Here is an 18,362-nt window from a genome sequence, read left to right on the forward strand (position 1 = left end):
CCTGTGCGTAATCCAAGCTTATCTAGCTCTTTATCCTACATGTGACCCTTAATTACTTGCTAAATTAGAATGGTTTTCTGAAAATCACAAGAGGAGGTTAATATGTTCTTCCAGAGCTGGTCAAGCTAAGATGACACTAAATTCACAGGGAATTCAAATTCCATGATCCCTGAAGGCGTCTCTTTCAGGAGGAAGATGAACTTTCCCAATGGGAGGCAGTGCGCCATGATAATGCTCCTGTCACTCACTTTCCTTGCCCTGCTTGTCCAGACCCAGCTTAATCCAGTGTGAACAACGGAGTAAGTAAATATCAGGTTGATTAATTATGGTGCAAGGTTCAGTAACCACTTGTCTTCTGTAATTAACATTGTAATTGAAATTCAATAATACACTTCATACACAGATTGCTGGCCTAGGAGGAGGAACAAGGGAGAATCCTCAAGGTTGTGACAGGGAGATGAAGCATAGAAAAACAGGGCTCAAAATATTAATTGTCTCTTGAAAATTGTAGTACATTTTAAGAAATTCTTCAGTAAAAAAAAAAAATTAAAGGCTGGATTGATGATCTTAGAGGTCTTTTCCAACCTTAATAATTCTATTATTCTAAAAAGAAAAGTTGTTACTTCCAGATGTCTTGGAGTAGAGATGAAATGGGGTTGGATTGTTGAAATATGGCTTACAGTTTCTGAAAACCCACCTTCCCTTCACTGATTTGATAAACAGACATCATGAGAAAAGGTAATGCTCTCTAAGATGCCCAGTGCTTTTCCTATCCATTTTTTCCAGTGGCAGCTCAAGGACAGCGAGTCTTTGGCTTCTGTGAGTGGCTTTATAAAGCTGTGCTAAGGCTCAAATGCTAAGGCACGGTCTCAGGAAAAACCAAAACTAAAATCCTCCGTGACTTCCACACAGCATTTAATTAACTGCACATAAATTCAAGCACAGCCAGTGCAAAAATCCCAGTCTGTTTCAGCATTCCCATCTATTGTGACACAGAAAATAATTCTGCCTGTGTGCAAAAGCTTGCTTTCAGGGATATTTATAAAAATCATGGACCGATCACTGAGATGGGAAGAGATCAGACAGGTCCTCTGGATACAGATACAGCCACTTGCATTTCTGCTCAAAATCCTCAAGTTCAACACAAGATACCTCGGAAGTTTATTAGCACAAGCAGTGGTTCTCCCCCACACTTTTTAGAAGAGTTCACTCACTGGAGCCTCATTTGTTTTCCTTTTCTCTCTTCTGCCCTTTCCAGTGTGGGCTTGTTAATGTGTCCAAAAGCTGAGAGCTCTGGAGGTTGAAGGAGAGATTTATAGTTACTGTGTGTTCAAGGGGTTTTGACTTCCCTGACAAGACCTATGGAAAATATCATGGCAGTTTTATAAGAATAATGACAGAAATGATACCAACTATTTCCAGGCAGGATTTGAGAAAATGAAGGTATTTCACTTGTTATGATGGTACAGAATTATGATTATACAGATAATCATCCTGCCAGTGCTCTCAGTCCCTGCCAATCCAAGTGGGTTTCAGGCCAGTGAGCCATTTTCTGTTCTCTTTGCTCAGCCTTCCTTCCCCTATTACTGGGTTTGAATTCAAATGTAATTTTCAGGACAGAATTCAAGAAAGTTCTTACAAAGAGGAAACATTTTTTGTTTCCTCTAGTGAGCTCATGTAGCAAAACAGCTTGAAGAGACTTAACTGGAAGAGTCTCAACTGCTAATATCTATAATTTTGGGAGTCTGTGGATGTTTTTCTGCACGTCACAGTGGATTGGAGGGCAGCTTTCCATGCCTGGGAAGAAGACTTTTAAAGGAATTTCCATTTTCAAAGGAGGTTTTACAAATCTTCCATGCACAATTGCTAATACAGCTTCTATGGCAGTGCCTCTAAGTGGCAAAATTTCAGCCTGCTTTCACTCATGTGGGTAAGAGGGAATTGTTTCAAGGCTTGTGCTTTAGGGTTCTAGTCTCCTTCAGCGTGGTTCTGGTATTTTATTGGCATAAATTCTGAGGTTAATGCCATATGTAGGAAACAGACAGGAGAGGGCCTCGTGCTGCTCTGTTTGGATCTCTGATACACACATCATTTTATCCTCCAGAAGTAATTTCAGAATTTTACCTCAAAAATTACTTTCTAGATCTTTTAAGGACAGAAAAACGGCTGAGTTTTCTGTGTCTAGAAAGCTGTCAAGAAGAGACTCCCAATTCCCTTGACATCTCCCACATATATGCTCTAAAAAAGCAAAATAGATTCATAAATCGGGGATGTTTTAGAATATTGTTGGATGGAAGACACTATTAAAAAAAAGAAATCAAGCACTTCTTTCTCTATAGAAACAAATGTTAACTGATCAAGAATACTCAATATATTTATATATAGAAATTCTTCTAAAATTTATCTCAGAAATATTTTGCTTGCCAAGTCCCATCTGGTCCTGATATATTTGCTTACTCCTTTGTGTGGCTGAAAAAGAAGGGAGAATGTGAGGTTTTACTTTCATCCATGCTGAAGGAAATGTGTACCATTTAAAAAAAAGAACTTAATCTCTCCTGAATGCCACCAAGATCATCCTCTTCTTTAGTAGGCTCTGAACCTACTTACAGAGTCTTAGATTGCTCATACTCACAGATTAAGAGGAAAAGAAGGGATGTCAGAATCAAATGGGTATGAAAAATGTAGAAAAAACCCCAAGGGTGTAAAGAAGCTGAAAAAACCACAACCCACTCCTGATAATTATTTTTTCTCCAATACGGCTGTACGATAGGCTGCTAAATGAAAACGGAGAGAATGAAAAAGGAAGCTCTTAACTGTTGGCTCAGTGCTTGATTTAATTCTGAGCCAAGCCCTGCCCCTGCTCCGTGATGCTGCACACTTAAAACAGCCGTGTTTCTCATCTTGGCAGTGTCGGGGGCCATCCCCACCTGTCACCACTGTCACCCGGCCTGCCTGTCACCCGAGGTTTGCTTTGCTCACCTCTGTGGAAGGCTGGCCTCGCATGTTGAGAGAAACAGTGTGGATTTTCCTGCGGGACTTCCGACTACTCTGCAAACGAACTGAAAAGAGCCCGCGGAAATGCAGTCTTTGCTACGAAAGTAATATTGAGGGGAAAGAACAGATTATTTATCCTTCAGACGCTCTGTGCACTGTTTGCGGCTCGCAGCTGTCCGAGAGGCCGCACAAATGCGGCGGTCCCGCGCACCCGCCCACAGCACGCGGCCCCTCGGACCCGGGGGAGCTCGGAAATTCGCCGGGAGACACCGCGACCGGGGCCGGCCCCAGGCTCCCACGTGGCCACTGGACACATTGGGAGCCCGACGCCGGCCCACTCCCCGCCCCCGCTGCCCGCCTCCGCTGCCCGCCCTCACGCCGGCCTCGCCCCGCCCCCAGCCCGGCCCAGTTCCCGCCCCGCTCCCCGCCCGCACACCGGCCCCGCCCCTCTCCCCGCCCCCCGCGCGCCCGCCCCCGCGCTCGTCCAATCAGGGGTCGCCCCGCTGGCCCTGTGCATCGCCCCGCAGCTCGGCCAAGATGGCGGTGCCGCTCGCCTTGCTGCTGCTCTTTCTCGCCCTCGGCGGCCCGGCGCTCGCCGCCGCGCAGGCCACGGAGGGCGCGGCGGCTGCGCCGCATCGGCGCTTCGAGTACAAGTACAGCTTCAAGGGGCCGCACCTGGTGCAGGCGGACGGCACGGTGCCGTTCTGGGTGCACACGGGCAGTAAGTGCCGGACGGGGGTGGCGGGGCCGGGCCAGTGGCGTTCCTGAGGCGGAGGCAGCAGTGTCCGGTCAGGGGGGTGCGGGATCTCGGGGAGAAGCCGCGGGCGAAGCTGGCCGTGGGTGCCAGCCGTGCCCTCGGACTCCACGTGGCATCAGAGGCGCAGAGGAGATGCTGCGGTGACGGGGAAGTGCCCGGGCACACCCGGGCTCCCACCCGCGGTGCGAAGGTACCTATAGCCTCCTAGTGTGGCGGCTGCGGGCCCTGGGGAGGGGACTCGTGGCGCTGCCGGGAAGTGCTGATGTGTCATTGCTGCCGCGCTCGAGGTCGGCCCTGGCCGTGCTGCCAGAAAAACTGTTCGGTTTCATCGTCTCGAAGCTCGAAATGCAAAGTGTGCCTTGGCAAATAGGACTTGGTTCAACAATGTTTGTACAGTTTCTGTGCCCTTTGGGTTAAGGGTTCCGTTGTGCTCAGAAAGGCTTGTCATCCTTCCCGAGTGTCCCCCCTTATGAAAGGTGTTGACATCTACAGTTCCACCTTCACATAGTTTCTCTGCAGTACCTTCTGCTGGGTTTTTTGCAGACTTTAATTTAGTTGCTACTGCTTAACGTAACTTTTTTACTTGACATTATGCTACAAGTAACATGGAGGAAACTGTCCATAGATGAGGTTTTTTTTCTCCTGCTTTTTCAAGAAAATGATCCCAAAAAGAAATGTTACTTAATGCAAGCGAGTTTCTCTCTGAATGTATTCCTATTGTTCTGTTACACTGCTAAACAGAAAGTTAGAACATCTTGTTTGCTTTCTAGATGCCATCCCAAGTGCAGATCAGATCCGCATAACAACCTCCTTGAAAAGCCAGAAAGGCTCAGTGTGGACAAAAAACAAATCAATATTTGAATATTGGGAAGTGGAAGTGACCTTTCGAGTTACAGGAAGAGGCCGCATTGGAGCTGATGGATTGGTAGGAGCAGTTTGACCTAACTGAGAAAAATAAATGTGCTTTAAAAGTGAATCTTGACCTATGACTTTTTGCTTTCTTCATAGGCAATCTGGTTTACAGAAGAGCAAGGCTTGGAAGGTCCTGTTTTCGGGGCAGCTGATAAATGGAACGGTGTTGGAATTTTCTTTGATTCCTTTGACAATGATGGAAAGGTTGGTTGGAAGGAAACTCTTCTCGAAAAGATGATAAATTAATTTCCTGCCTGTTGAGGAAAAAGCAAGGATGTTGTTTTTCTACTCTTCCCCTGTTTCACTTCAAAGGGATAAAATAAAGTAGTCAAGTTTCCCTTATAGTGGAAACAGCAATTTCTATGTGTGTCTTCAGAGATGCTCTTTTTCTTGGAAGAAATCTGCCTTGAGTAACTCAGCAGCAAAGATTTTGTATCAGATGAGGATGACAATTGCTGTTTTCAGTTCTCAGTTTCCCAGTCCAGAATGATCCTGAAGCTTAAACAGTACATAATAGGTCTGCTTTGCTGCTTTTGCTTCCCCTGCACAATTTTGGCTTGCTTTTAGACATTTTAGACAGATTTTAGTAGAAGACTGTCAGGGATGTTGCTGATGCTTCCCTTCAAATTAAACTAATCCATTTGTGTGCCGTTTCTTTCCCTAGAAAAACAATCCTGGAGTGATTGTTGTAGGCAATAATGGAAAGCTTCTGTATGACCATCAGAAGTAAGTTTATTTTCAGTGTTATTGCTGAATGCTTGCTTTTAATTGATGAAATGTTCCATGAGAAGCATTATAAAGGCTTCTTTCATATGAAACTTTGTTGTTTCCTTTACATTTGAGGGTTTCTACTTGTTAAAACACTGCTTTGGCAGTAACAGCAGAGAAATTGGCAACTGATCGATATTTAAGTGGCATATGCCCTTTGGGATGGATGAACTCAGATAAATAGAGGTACAGTACAGACTTTATTGCTTATGGGGATCCTCCACACACAGCTAATAACTGGCAGAAGTGACTAACTGAAAGCTAATTGCTGTTACTAAAATTAGTTGGATTAATTTTGATTTTTGATTGTTTATCAACAGCACAATGGACACCTTTTTGGATTTCAAAGAGGACAGGTGTCTAGCTCACTTGGTGCAGTCACTGCATCTTATTTCCATCCAGGTTCCCAGGTGCAGGAATATATCTGAGAATTATACCTCAGAAAACAGATTTCCCCATCCATTCCTGCATTCCCTCTGCGTTGTGTCAAGTGTACAGCATGCAGTACTGGAGATCCCAGGCTTGAGAAAGCTCAGTGCAATTACAGAACAGCCTTGGAAAAGCTTGCAGATTGAAAAACTGGGATCAGGTTGCTTAGTGAGAGTCAGACACCTTTTTGGCCCAGCTGATAAACCATAACACTTATTTTTATCGATGTTCCCTTTTTGCACAGTGATGGATCCACGCAAGCACTGGCATCCTGTCAGAGGGACTTTCGGAACAAGCCCTATCCTGTGCGAGTCAAGATCACATACTACCAAAAAACACTGACTGTAAGTCTGAAATAACAGAATTACTTGTGTTTCTCAATTTCTTAAATGTGAAACTGGTTTTCGCAGAGTTGCAACACATGTGTCAGTTCTGGTGTTAGAAATATGGAGCTTGGCTGCAGAGGTTGGAAGGAGGTGTTGTGTTTTAATGCTACACAGGTTCTTTTGGCTACATTAGAATGCAGGTATTGCTGATTTTTCTGATGTGACTTAGGAGGCAGTTGTGCAAACACACTCATAATGTGCTCAAACCCTTCTGTTGCTCTTGATTTGCCTGGAGAGGTGTCCCAAAGTCAGGATTTGTTTAAGATTCAAGTGATTGAGAAGCTCCTGAGCTTGGTATTTCTTAAGCTGATCTAAGAGTTGCAGAGGGTTTTGTAGCTTATTTTTGAACCAGAGGTTCTGAAGTGTGGCTAAAAAAATGAAACTATTTAACAGTAGATTTAAATCTGCTACTTGAGGATTCTCACCTCCAAAACCTAGTAGGGCTTTGAAGACTAAAGATTAAAAACCACTGGTATAAGGGAGTCTTTAAGACTTCTTAAATACTATTCAGCTGATTGTGAATTCCTTCTAGGTAAGGAGAGAAAAATACTAATGCGGTGCTGGGTTGTGACAACTACAAAGTGTCTGTGTGTTGGCTTCTGATTCCTTCTGGAAAGGTGCCGTTCGTATATTCACAGGTAGCAGCCATAAAGTGCAGAGCTGTCATTTTGTAGTAGAAGTTTCTCTAAAAGTAAACGTGACTGCACCTAAAAGAGGGCAGACCTTGTACTGTGTTGTTAACGGGAAAAGCTGCCTGTCACTCTTGAATGAAAGTTAAATTTCAGCCTCCAAGGCTGCTCTGTTTTCACCTGGGCCCTGATGCCTCCTCTAGGAACTTCTCTGTCCCAGATGTTGTTGTTAAACTTAACAGTTCTCTCTTTTCTCTGGGGATGCATTTGCAGAGTCTCCCTAAGCTTTGAATCAGAACTGCAAGGGATGACTGGTGTAGATCAGGTCTGTGTTGCCCAGAACCCTTTTAGGATGTGGACTTTTGCAAATAGAATGCTTATGTAAAATGTCAGTAAAATGTCTCTTTTCAGAAAAGAAATAGTTTTTGGTTTCCGGTTTGAGCTGCTGAGTTACCCAATTAGTTGTATTTTGTGAGCATTACTGCAAACTGACAAAACAATTAACACAAATGTGGTGAAAATCCTAAGTGTTTGTCCTTTTAGGTATTAATTAATAATGGCTTTACTCCGGATAAAGAGGACTATGAATTTTGTGCCAAAGTGGAAGATATGGTGTTGCCATCACAGGGGTACTTTGGAATATCTGCAGCCACAGGGGGACTTGCAGGTAGGAAACGTTAAAATTTATGGCAAATGTTGTGGGGACTTGAAAGGCTTGCAAGAGAGATTGGTTGGGTGGTTGGTTTTTTACTACGAGTGTTGATCCATTATACCAATTTTTGACCATGATGATGTAATTAACCGTCTTGCAGTCCCAAATTAATGACATGCTTAGGTGAAGAATTTTTGGTTTTTCCCGACAAAGCCCCTATATACTCTCATTCCCTGCTGCACAAACGCTTGGGAGGATGCTGTTTTTTGAAGATCCTTTGCAAGTGGAAGGTTGTCTTGGGAATTACAGGAATTGGTAAGGTGGTTTTGTTTTGTTTGTTGAATACAGATGACCACGATGTGCTGTCATTTCTGACCTTCCAGCTGACTGAGCCTGGGAAGGAAGCAGTAAGGATTTTTATGCATGATTAGTAAAATATTTTATTGTGCATGTTATTTTATATGCAGCACCAGATTATGGTATTTCCTCTTAAGTGACACGTGGCATTCCTGTTTCACAGTTTTGCCATGTAGCTGTGCTGTCATCTGGTTTAGAAAAATTAAACTGGTATTGTAATGTTTTGGTAATATTGTCATTAATATTCTCAAGACCAGAATTCTGAAGCACCACTGAAGCAACAAAACTCGTGATGTTAAATCAAACCATGCAGTACTACAAAGTACATTTTCTTTGGAAAGTGGGAAAATATCTGTTCTCCCTTTCAACTTTCCCTTCTTCTAGAATGATTCTGTACTGCTAAACAGCATTTATCCATGTAAAGCTTGTTTTAATTTTCTATTGGGAAAATTTTCTATTTGTTCTCCATGAGAATGTGTGGTTTCTCACTTCAGCTAAATTTATTAATGTGCTGCAGTAATTTTATTATATCTTCACATCTGAAATCTGAACAGCCTTGCTGCAGAATCATTTGTGTTAAGCATGGCGGGGGGGAGAACATGAGAAAAATCTCACACATGCCCTTCCCTCCAATAATGTTTTAAAGCCAACACCAGATGCAGAAATCCCTCAGAAAGATAAAGAGAAGTATCAAGAAGAGTTTGAGCACTTTCAGCAAGAATTGGATAAGAAGAAGGAAGAATTTCAAAGGGAACATCCTGATGTGCAAGGACAGCCAGGCAAGTTATTTGAGCAATTTTTCAGTTGTCCAGGGAAATGTTTGTTTTCCAGGATGTTCAGAACTAGGGATACTCCGGTTGATCTTGCTAAGCTCCCACTGATGTTACTTACATTATTTAAAAATCTTTACTGTAAAGTGCTTCCCGTTTCTAAAGTTATTTTAGTGGTGCCTGGCTTGAGAACAAAATGAATGACTGGAAACATGGTGGGAATTAAGAACAACAGAAGGAAGAGAAGGTAATGCATCCCTCTGTAAAATGGTGATTAAGGAAGCATGGCCTTTTTCATTATTTAAAGGACATCTTTTTGGTCTGTTTCTCTACATTCACAGAAAACCCTTTAAAAGATGGTCTAGTGCATATCTTGGATCATGTGCTTACATGGAAAAGCTTTTTAATGCTTGCCTAATGCTGGGCAAACAAGAACCTGATTATTTGAAAATATAATGGAAGCCATTTGTTACTTCCGTGGATTTTAATAGCTGTATGTGAATGCAAATACACTGAGAATGTACTTTAGGCATCTAGACGTGGAATTTCAGGTTGTCATCTGTATTGCACAGTGATAAGTTATGACTGTTCTAAAGGTCCTATATGTTATTTTGATCTGCATTTTTGAGATACAGTTCAGCCTTTTATTGATCAGAAATAATCCCCTTGCCACAGAGTCTTTTGGACTTTGGGACGGTGAAGTTGTAGGAAAAGGTAGATGGATGTGGATATGTTAAGGGAGCAAGAGAAATGATCCAACGCAAGGAATTGTGAGGAATGTGCACGTGTGTAAGAAGCCCCTGTGCTTTTTTCTTAGCAGCAGATGATGTTTTTGAAACTGTGAGTGATCGTGAACTGAGGCAAATCTTTGAGGGGCAGAATCGAATTCATCTGGAAATCAAACAGCTTAACAGGCAACTGGACATGATTCTGGATGAGCAGAGGAGATACGTCTCTGCAGTCACAGAGGAGATTGCCAAAAGAGGAGCTGGGTTTCCAGGTCATCAGGGACAGGTAAATAAAACCCATGGTGATTCAGAGCCCAGCCTGATTTCAGCAGTGGGATCCATTTGCTTTTTCCAAGATATGTTGATCTTTTTCCTCCCCCTGCCCCTACCAGGTTTCCCAGCAAGAGATAGAGACAGTTGTGAAAACTCAAGAAGAGGTCATTAGACAAGTAAAGGAAATAAGGTAAAGACCTTCCAAATATTAAGGGTGTGTTTTGAATTTTATGGTTTTCCTTTTAAATCCTGTGCGTTACTTCAGTGGGACAATATTGACAAACTTGATGTTTGCGTCAGTTCCTCAGTGAAGACTCTCTGCATATATTTAATTTCTGTAGTAAAGTCAGTTCATGCCCCAAGGATTGCTAAGCACCCTAATTTGTCTCTTTTTTTATCATGAAATTCCACTTCAACAGGTAAGTTCCCCTTTAAAAACAATGAAGTAAAACCATTATCTTGAAGGTGCTGTTTGTACATAGATTTGTGAAGATGCTTGTGTTTGATGAGGATGTCTCAATACTTCTTTAATATTTTGCTGTTGCTGTCTTAATCAGGAATGCCTTTAAGCTGGTTTAGCCCTTCATTTGTAGCAGCTAAAACCTTCCTTACCTTGTATTTTTTAAAAAAAGGAGAAAACAGTTCCTTCAGTTGTGCTTCCCCCCCCGCACCCCGTATTAGTTCAAGGGCAGCTCTTGTGATTTATCTAAGTAGGTCAGTTTTTTGTAGAATGAAGATTAGAGTGCTTCCATTTTTGCACTTGTTCTTCCACGGAAGCTTTTCTGTTAATATTCTTGACAAATCTTTATACCTTGCAAGCAAATTAGATTTTCTTGTTAATATTGGCAGTCTGCCCTTTTAGTGACTACTTACCAGCTCGGAGTTTGCATAACATCATCTTTATATATTTCTTAGATTAAAGAAATGCTTTATTTAGAGAGAGAAATAAACAGCCCCTTGGTGCATTGCTTGTCATCCTGCAGGAAAAGGACTTAGGGGCCAAGTAATTTTCTTGGCAAGATTGTGGATTTCTTCATCATCTGATTACAGAAGAATCTTGCATGTTCCTACAATAGAAACTATCAGCAGGGTATTATTAATGCAAAAGTCAATATAAATTCAATTTGATGCAGCCTGTGTCTATTAAGGGAAGTTATTTTGCTTTTAACAAAGACTGGATCAGTCTGGGGGAAGGTGAGTGTGCAGATTGCTACTCATTATGTAGATACGGTTCTGTTAGGAGGGAGAAGAACTAAGTGAGTGTCCCACTTACGTTGTAACACTGTGAGGCATATGGAAAGACAGAATTACTGTCAGTGGTTATTAGGCAGTGGGCATGATGGGTTATTTAAGATAAAACCTTCCAGTGAGAAATTTATTTCTAAAATATATTATTATAATACTAATTGCAAGTCCAGGTAAATGAAAAATTGCTGACCACTCTACAAAGAGTTAGGAGTGCTCTGTGAAAGCATTGAAGTAAGCTCCCATCTGAACCAAATGGAAAGTTTTAAGTAAATTAAAAAGAAATCCAAAGGCATACATTTTGATTGTCTATTCTGTTAATAATGAGGAGATTATCATTCACATGATAAATATTTTAGCTGTAGAATAATCCTCTTTTGCAACTCAAAAGAAACAGCACACTACAGGAAAATTATATAAACATATTGATTAGAGATTAAGGTTTTTTTCTCTCATTGACTAGTTTACCTCAAACCAAATTAGTTATGAAACCTCAACTTTTTCTGGATTTAATTTCATTTGTTGTAGAAGCAAAATGAATTCGCAATAAGACAATGTTAAGTATTATGACAGTGCATATGGGAAATGAGTTCCTCATATAAATGGTAATCATGAAACAAGGATGTATCTAAATCTTTTCTTATCCCTAAAGCCTCTTTGTTTTTATTTCTTTCATGACTGCTTTTATTTATTTATTTATTTATTTATTTTTCAAACAGCTTTTGGTTTTCTTCAAAGATTGCATTAAACTCTGCTGATCCTAAAGCCTTGGCAAGAGCCTCAGACAGAACTCTTGTTCTATAGCCCTCATCAGTCAGGCAGGCAAAGGAGAAGTTCTGGCAACAGAATATTTGCTAGTTCTTATTCTCAGCGTGACCGAGATATGGGGCACTCTACAAATGGCAACTGTCTGTGCAATTAACTATTTTTAAAAATCATAGTTTGACTAAAGGATTATTTCTTGAGAGGTATTCTCGAAAGCTAGAAGAAATTTGCTGCCTTTTGGGGCAACTATGTATTTCAGCCTAATTCTAACGAACTAAAAAAGGTCCAGAATAACTGCTGTTTGTAGAAAAGCTGATGTGTTTTGAAAGTTGGTTTGCTGTTTGTCCTGTTTCAGAAGTTCTGTGACTGATGCTCTGAGATCCATCAGTGGAGCTCAACACCCTGGCTCTGCAGGAGTCTATGAAACAACTCAGCACTTCAACGACATCAAAGAACACCTTCATGTAGTCAAGAGGGACATAGAGCATTTAGTACAACGAAACACGGTAATTTATGTGCTGGGAGTGTAAAGCATGAGTGTAACACAGCTTTCTTTGGCTGTTAGTGAAAAGCTACGATGAGCCAGCATGCAGTTTAGGGAGCAATTAATCCTTCATTAAGCTGCTTCGCTAAAACTATGCTGCCTTGACCTAACTGCATGATCTGGGTCTCGATGAGAAGTTTTGCACAAAGAGCACGATTTTTAGTCTTAATTTCCTGTGGAAACAAGGTCAAGCAATTAGGTTTTCTGGGTGCTTTTTTTTTTTTGTGTTTGTCCCCCTATTTAACAGCTCTATACAGAGGAGATTCTGTGATGCTTCTGCACACAAGGGAGAGCTTTAATCAGAGGAAACTCAGGCAGACTCTGCTTAAGGTTTCTAAGTGCAAAAAAGACTGTGTTCATATCCAGGAGTACCTTAGTCTAGCCTAGGTAGCAATTAAGCTGAATTAGCTTATGATCCATAGAAGGTCCTTGATTAATTTACCATATTTATGTATTCTTTTCTATATAACCCTCAATTTAACATCAGGCAATTTATCTGAGAAACATAAAAGCGGAAGGGGAGAGTGAGATGAGGAGTAAGATTATTTTTCAGAGTACTGTAATTTCTCTCCATTTTCTGCTTGTGCTCCAATTTTTACATCACATTGCAAAGCCCTTGTTTTGTAAGTCTTTTGATAGGATGTCTTGTTTGGTCTTTTCTTGGTTTTTAGCCATCCAGCGAGAAACCAAAGTGTCCAGAGTTGCCACCGTTTCCATCCTGCTTATCTACAATGCATTTCTTCATATTTGTGGCGGTGCAAACTGTGTTATTCATTGGTTATGTCATGTATAGGTAAGTCTTGTGTGGCTTAAAGACAGCAGGGCAAATAGTTTTAGAACTGCTGACTGATAATGTCATTGGAATGGCATCATTGTGTTAATCTTGTTAAAACAAGCAATCATTCAGATTGGAGGAGACCTTGGGAGGTCTCCAGTTCAATCTTCTGCTCCAAACGGAGTCCACACTGAATTCAGACAAGGTCACTTGGGGTTTAAACTGGTCAGGTCTTCAAAACCTCTAAGAATGCAGAATTTACCACTGTCCCAGAACTCATTGGAAATGTTGAATTTTCACAATGAAGTTTGGTTTATTCTATCCCCACTCACCCACCGGGTATCAAGTGGGAACCTGACCTGTTTCAGCCTGAATGTTGTGTCTTTTATTTTCTTTTCTTTTTTTTCTATCTAAGCTAATTGGGATGGTTTTTCTGTTGTCTTCCTCCTCCTTGTGATGTCATAATGTTGAAATTCTATTTGCATTGATGGAAAAGACAACCTCCATGCTTGGTAGTCTTTTTGCCATTGGCTGGAATGATGATTTCCAAGACAAACAAGGAGCTGTTCCCCTCCAGTTCTTTGTGATGCCTTTGTAATTCCAGCACCTGGATGTGGTTGATCCATAGTGTCTGTATCCACTAAGAAAATTAATGATCTGTGCCAGAGGGAAAAGTAAATCCTTTCTCTGAATAGTTGCATGGGTTTCCTTTTCTAGGCTGATCTTTTGGCCAATCAGATACCGAGAAGCTTCAGAAAACGTTAAGAATATTTTAAAAATCTGTTTGTTTGTTCTTTCATTGTTTCTGGCTTTTGTCCAGAATGTGGGGTTGTTTGGTTTTTTCCTTTTGTGTCTGATGCAAAATTGGAACTACAGTGATGCTACCCATGTCTTTGTGAGTAGAAAAAATTATATCCTGTTTTTGTGATATGACTTAACATTTCCTCTAAGTCTCTGTTGATAAGGAATGGAATCTTCTAATCCTCAAATAAATGAAAATTTACAACAGTTAGCTAGTTTTAAGTTAAAAAGACTTGAAGAATTCTTTTCTGCCTTTTCTTTCAGGAGCCAACAAGAAGCAGCAGCCAAAAAGTTCTTTTGATGACCTGTTCCTTTTGTGTGTATGTAACAGCAGTCTGTATGCACAGAAAATTCTACACTTCTGTAAATGAGGGAAATTTTAGTGTTGGATATACTTCAATATTATAAATTATTGAATTTTGTTAAATAAAATGAGTTCTCATTTAAGGTGTTGATGCTAAAACAGGGAGCAACTGCTGGATGGGGGAAGACTGCACCCTATCTAGGTCTGTGTTTTCAGCTGACTTTTTCATTAATACTGAAAGGCAAATTCCCGATTCTTCTGCTTTGTTAAGATTCCAGAAGAGGAGTTGAAACACCCAGGCTTGGTGTTTGTTCAGAGTGTGAATTGCAGATGGATGATTTGTGCAGAAAATTTGCTACTAAGTGTCCTGACATAGCAGTTAAAAAAAAGAAAAGAAAAAGAAGGTAGGAAAATCCCACACCTCAAAGAACTGTTCTTTTGTGGGGTTTGGTGGTTTTTTGGCAGGTAAAAACTTACTATAAACATTTTATTTGTTTACCACTTGGATTTAACAGTGTAAGAATATCTTCTTTAATTCTCATTTAAACATTTTTTAATGCGTGGATACAAAGACAGGCCTTTAAGACCCTGACTGTTGATACCTGATGTAAAACACCAATTATAGAGAGCATGCGAAGAAAGGCTTTTCTCCTTATTTTGCAGTCTGATTTTGGGCAGTGAGAGAAAATGTGATAAAGTAATTTCTTCAAGTATATTGTGGGGCTGATTTCTTCTTTCATAGTTTCAATAATATGTCTGTAATTTTTTGGGGAGATTTGTGGAACTTTTCCAGCAAACATGATTGCTTTATCTGTCTTCCAATCTGATTGTATCAAGGATATGTTTAGTGTGTGAATTTGTCTTTACTTTCCTAAAGCTGTCTTGTGTCTTTCATGTATCAAGTCCAGATGCTTTGATTTAAATCTTGACATGGTGAATATTGTAAACTGCAGGTATTGAGTGTTAACCCATTTCTTCACAAAGTAGCTTCAGACACGTTTGTTAATCTGTAGAACCAGTATTTTGTGTCAATTCCTGCCTGGATATCAAAAGCATAAGGCTGAACATGTGATTTTGATACTGCTTATCAAGTGAACATTTGCTTCAGGAAAGAAAGAAAGCAGAGGGCCCAACTTAGGAATGTGAAATTAATTAATTTTGCCTTGTTTACATATCGGTGGTAACTTTGTCCTTGAGTTGTGTGTAGAATTAGAGTAAGTATTTCTGTAGTTTCCTGAATTCTATAAAATACACAAATGCATCAGGATATTTCACTTAGAACTGTTAATTTGTTTGTCTGAATCTGCAAAAATGATCTGTAATATGACTACTCCTATTGCATTTCTACAGTCTGCTCCCTTGGAGTGCAACACGTGCTGCCAAATTCACTGTAATGAAGAACACTTCAGTATTGTGCCTGTCAGTTTGGAGAAATGATAAATCTATGCAATATATTTTGTTACTTCTAATACAGTGTCCAAAAAGTGAATGTCTGTGCTATACCAAGAAAATGACACTGCCTACACACCAATTAACACATCTGCAGTATGGAGGATACTCTAAGTGGTGTAGCTTTATAGATTCATTTCTAAATTTGAGCAGATTTTGCTGTACTAATGAGAGAAACTATTGCCTCAGGCTAATCAATGAATAAACAACTTTTCAGATAAAGCAGAATAACACATTGGAATTTATCGCTTCAGTTCTTTCAACACCAGCAAATATTTCCAGGTGCCTTGAATCTAAGCTATTACAACCCTGACTCTTGTAACTAAACGTAATATATTTTCTTAAATGGTTCTGAAATTGTGCAGTGGTGGTTCCTTTCAGTTGCAGACCTTCTTTTATCAGTGCAACATCCAAACAGAGCTCCTTCTCTCACAGCAGGCTTTGCAAAACCCCTTATGCAGAAAGTATTTTGATAAATATCTGGCAAAATGTGGAGCAGTTCTGATGTGCCCATTGGAATGAGCCTGAATTTTTGTTACTGTGAATTTACCCACCCATTCCTTTGGTTTAAAGCTGGAGCAGCCTGTACTTCTGTTTGGTTAGAAAGAAGAGCAGGCTGGGGGTGATGTCTAGGGGGAAACTTGAAACCTACAGTTTTCTCTTCAGGAGGAGGCTGCTTGATCAGACACGTCTCCCACGTGCAACGAGAAAACTTCTGTGGTAGGGAACAGTGGGTCTAACATGGAACATCAGAAGACTGGTAACTTTGCTTCATGATTCATTTCACAATCGTCTCTCCTTGGAGCTTCCATAACTCACTGGATCAAAAGAAAACTCCCAACTGCCCAGCTCAGATTTCATCCTGTCTTCTTGAAGTAATAGCAAGAAATTTGGATTTTAAGAATATTTTTTCAGTCAATGTAGCCTCCTGTTAGGAGGTTTCTTTCAACAGTGACAGTGTGTTTGATTCTTATCCAGTAAGATTTCCCAGCTAGGAGGAAAAGACACCTTGGAATTGAGTTGGACAATATTAGAGAGAATAAGTTATATTTGAATTGTGGATGATAAGTAGCAAATATTTGGCAATGACAAGAGAATGGGATTGTACTGGTGGGGGGTTGTTAAACAGATGGTGATCCCTGAATCTTTTACAAGTCAAATGCACAATACGGTTTGTAAATTAACTGCTCTGGTTTGTAACTTCTGTGGGAAGAAAATCTGACCTTTCTCAATGGATCAATTACTGTAACACCAAAAAATGTCTACTGGTTTTTTATTTTATTTTAAATTCAAACAGCTGACAGTTTCATGTTTGTTTCTGACTGATGTAAATTGATACTTGGAGTTCAGAGATAACCTTGTTTGAATAAAGGTGCATATTTTTAGTAAGCCTTTTTCTTTTCATTTGGTACGTGTCCATGAAATCTAAGCAAGTGTATTTGAAGCATTCTTTACCCTCAGTTCAGAGTCTGAATACTTACAGACCTGGGTTCAGTTCTACCTGACACTGGGGAGTTAATGGTATTCTGGGGCTGAATTCCCTCTGTCATTTTTCCCCAGCCAGGAGCAAGATTTTAGCAAGTGGAGGAAGAGGGATCTTTGAATTGAATCTATTCAAGCTGACTAAACCCTAAAATGCATCTTTCTGATGGTCCAGCTGCTAGAAAAGGCAACATCCTCTTGGTAGAGGGCTGAATCAGGGCAGAATCCTGATTCTTCCAAGAACTCCTATGTATTTTTGCATTATGTGACTGTTAGGAACACAGAATCTAGAAAAGACTGGGAGTTCGGATGGCATTTTTGGGCTGGCCTCTCTGTGAGGCTTTTATCTTTAGCTCTGGAATTTGCCTGTTTCAAGACTGAATGCTGGGGTTAGAGATCCGTGTGTTCCTTGGGTGTGGAACACAGGCTTTTTTATATCACCTACTTTTATCAGATAAAACAGGAACAGAGTCTTTAATTTTGATTTCACTTAAGCTAGATGGAAAAGACATAGATTTAAAGCAAAGGAAGTGGCAACATGAGTACTTAATTAGCTGCTGTCTGTATGTTTTTATGAAGTGTGGGATTCCTGTCATCAACAAAAAGTAGTAAGTTTTTTAACTTCAATAGAGCACCTGCCTGAAACAGAATTATTCTGGGGGTACTGGCTGTGTTTTGCCTTTTGTCACCAGTCTCTCTTGTGGTTTCTCAGCAGCTTCAGTACCAATAGGCCCAGTAACTTTCAAAGCCCTTTTCGTTATCTTTGATCTCAAAATTAACATTGGAAAGCCTTTTGCTGATTGCAGGGGTGAGACCTGGAGGGCAAGACCTCTCAGCAGTCCTTCCCCAAGCCAATTCTTGCCTTTCTCAATCCTGTGAAAGCATCACTTCCAGGCACAAAATGATGTTAGAAACATTTCTAGAGGGATCAAAGCCTACAGCCAAGTTAGGGAAGCTTCTCTTCAGTAAAGACCAACAGTGAAAAGCTTAAGAGGTACCACTTCCCATACACTTGGAGAAGACTCTTGAGACCTAACACTGGAAAAATCAGTGCTCCATGTAGTGTTTGCAAAGTTCCAGCTAGGAGAATTTTAAATAAAGATGAAGTAGTTGTTACTTGGATTTCATGATTCTGAGTGGGAGTTTCAAAAAGAAAGTTAAAGTTTCTTGTTTAGTTACTAGTAATCCAGGATTTCAGAATGTCCTGGGGTTTGGTTTTGGTTTTGGGGGGGGGCTTTGGTTGGTTGGTTTTTGGTTTTGTTTTTTTAGTAGTAATAGGTCTGCTTTAATTAGAAAGGCTGTAATATATATTAAGGCATTAGGCAAACTGGAATCCTCCCAT

At 40.5% G+C, this 18,362-nt stretch overlaps 1 protein-coding gene and 1 long non-coding RNA gene across 3 annotated transcripts; one reads left to right on the forward strand and one right to left on the reverse strand.

Moving 5' to 3' along the window:
- Positions 1-898: 898 nt before the first annotated feature.
- Positions 899-4,522, reverse strand: LOC116437784. Its single transcript, XR_004237453.1, has 3 exons — positions 3,670-4,522; positions 2,980-3,090; positions 899-2,469 (listed from the first exon to the last, which is right to left on the reverse strand). It is a non-coding gene; the product is annotated as an uncharacterized LOC116437784 (long non-coding RNA).
- LMAN1 (lectin, mannose binding 1) lies at positions 3,511-16,927 on the forward strand. Of its 2 annotated transcripts, none has more exons than XM_032095950.1 (13): positions 3,511-3,715; positions 4,522-4,676; positions 4,760-4,867; positions 5,328-5,389; positions 6,105-6,204; positions 7,419-7,542; positions 7,876-7,934; positions 8,531-8,663; positions 9,472-9,668; positions 9,775-9,845; positions 12,021-12,171; positions 12,881-13,002; positions 14,050-16,927. In XM_032095950.1, exons 1-13 carry the CDS (start codon positions 3,532-3,534, stop codon positions 14,084-14,086), a joined length of 1,503 nt encoding a protein of 500 aa, XP_031951841.1. In that variant the 5' UTR covers positions 3,511-3,531; the 3' UTR covers positions 14,087-16,927. The 2 variants fall into 2 exon arrangements, with proteins under 2 accessions (XP_031951841.1, XP_031951842.1); XM_032095951.1 differs by having other exon boundaries at positions 9,475-9,668.
- The last annotated feature ends 1,435 nt before the right edge of the window (positions 16,928-18,362 follow it).

The sequence above is a fragment of the Corvus moneduloides genome, chromosome Z, assembly GCF_009650955.1.
Source record: "Corvus moneduloides isolate bCorMon1 chromosome Z, bCorMon1.pri, whole genome shotgun sequence".
In the NCBI taxonomy this organism is placed as follows: domain Eukaryota; kingdom Metazoa; phylum Chordata; class Aves; order Passeriformes; family Corvidae; genus Corvus; species Corvus moneduloides.

Coding starts and splice junctions, on each gene's coding strand:
- LMAN1 (XM_032095950.1), top strand. CDS start 3,532: ATGGCGGTGCCGCTCGCCTTGCTGCTGCTCTTTCTCGCCCTCGGCGGC. Junction 4,677..4,759: donor GCATTGGAGCTGATGGATTG/GTAGGAGCAGTT, acceptor CTTTCTTCATAG/GCAATCTGGTTTACAGAAGA. Junction 12,172..12,880: donor ATTTAGTACAACGAAACACG/GTAATTTATGTG, acceptor CTTGGTTTTTAG/CCATCCAGCGAGAAACCAAA.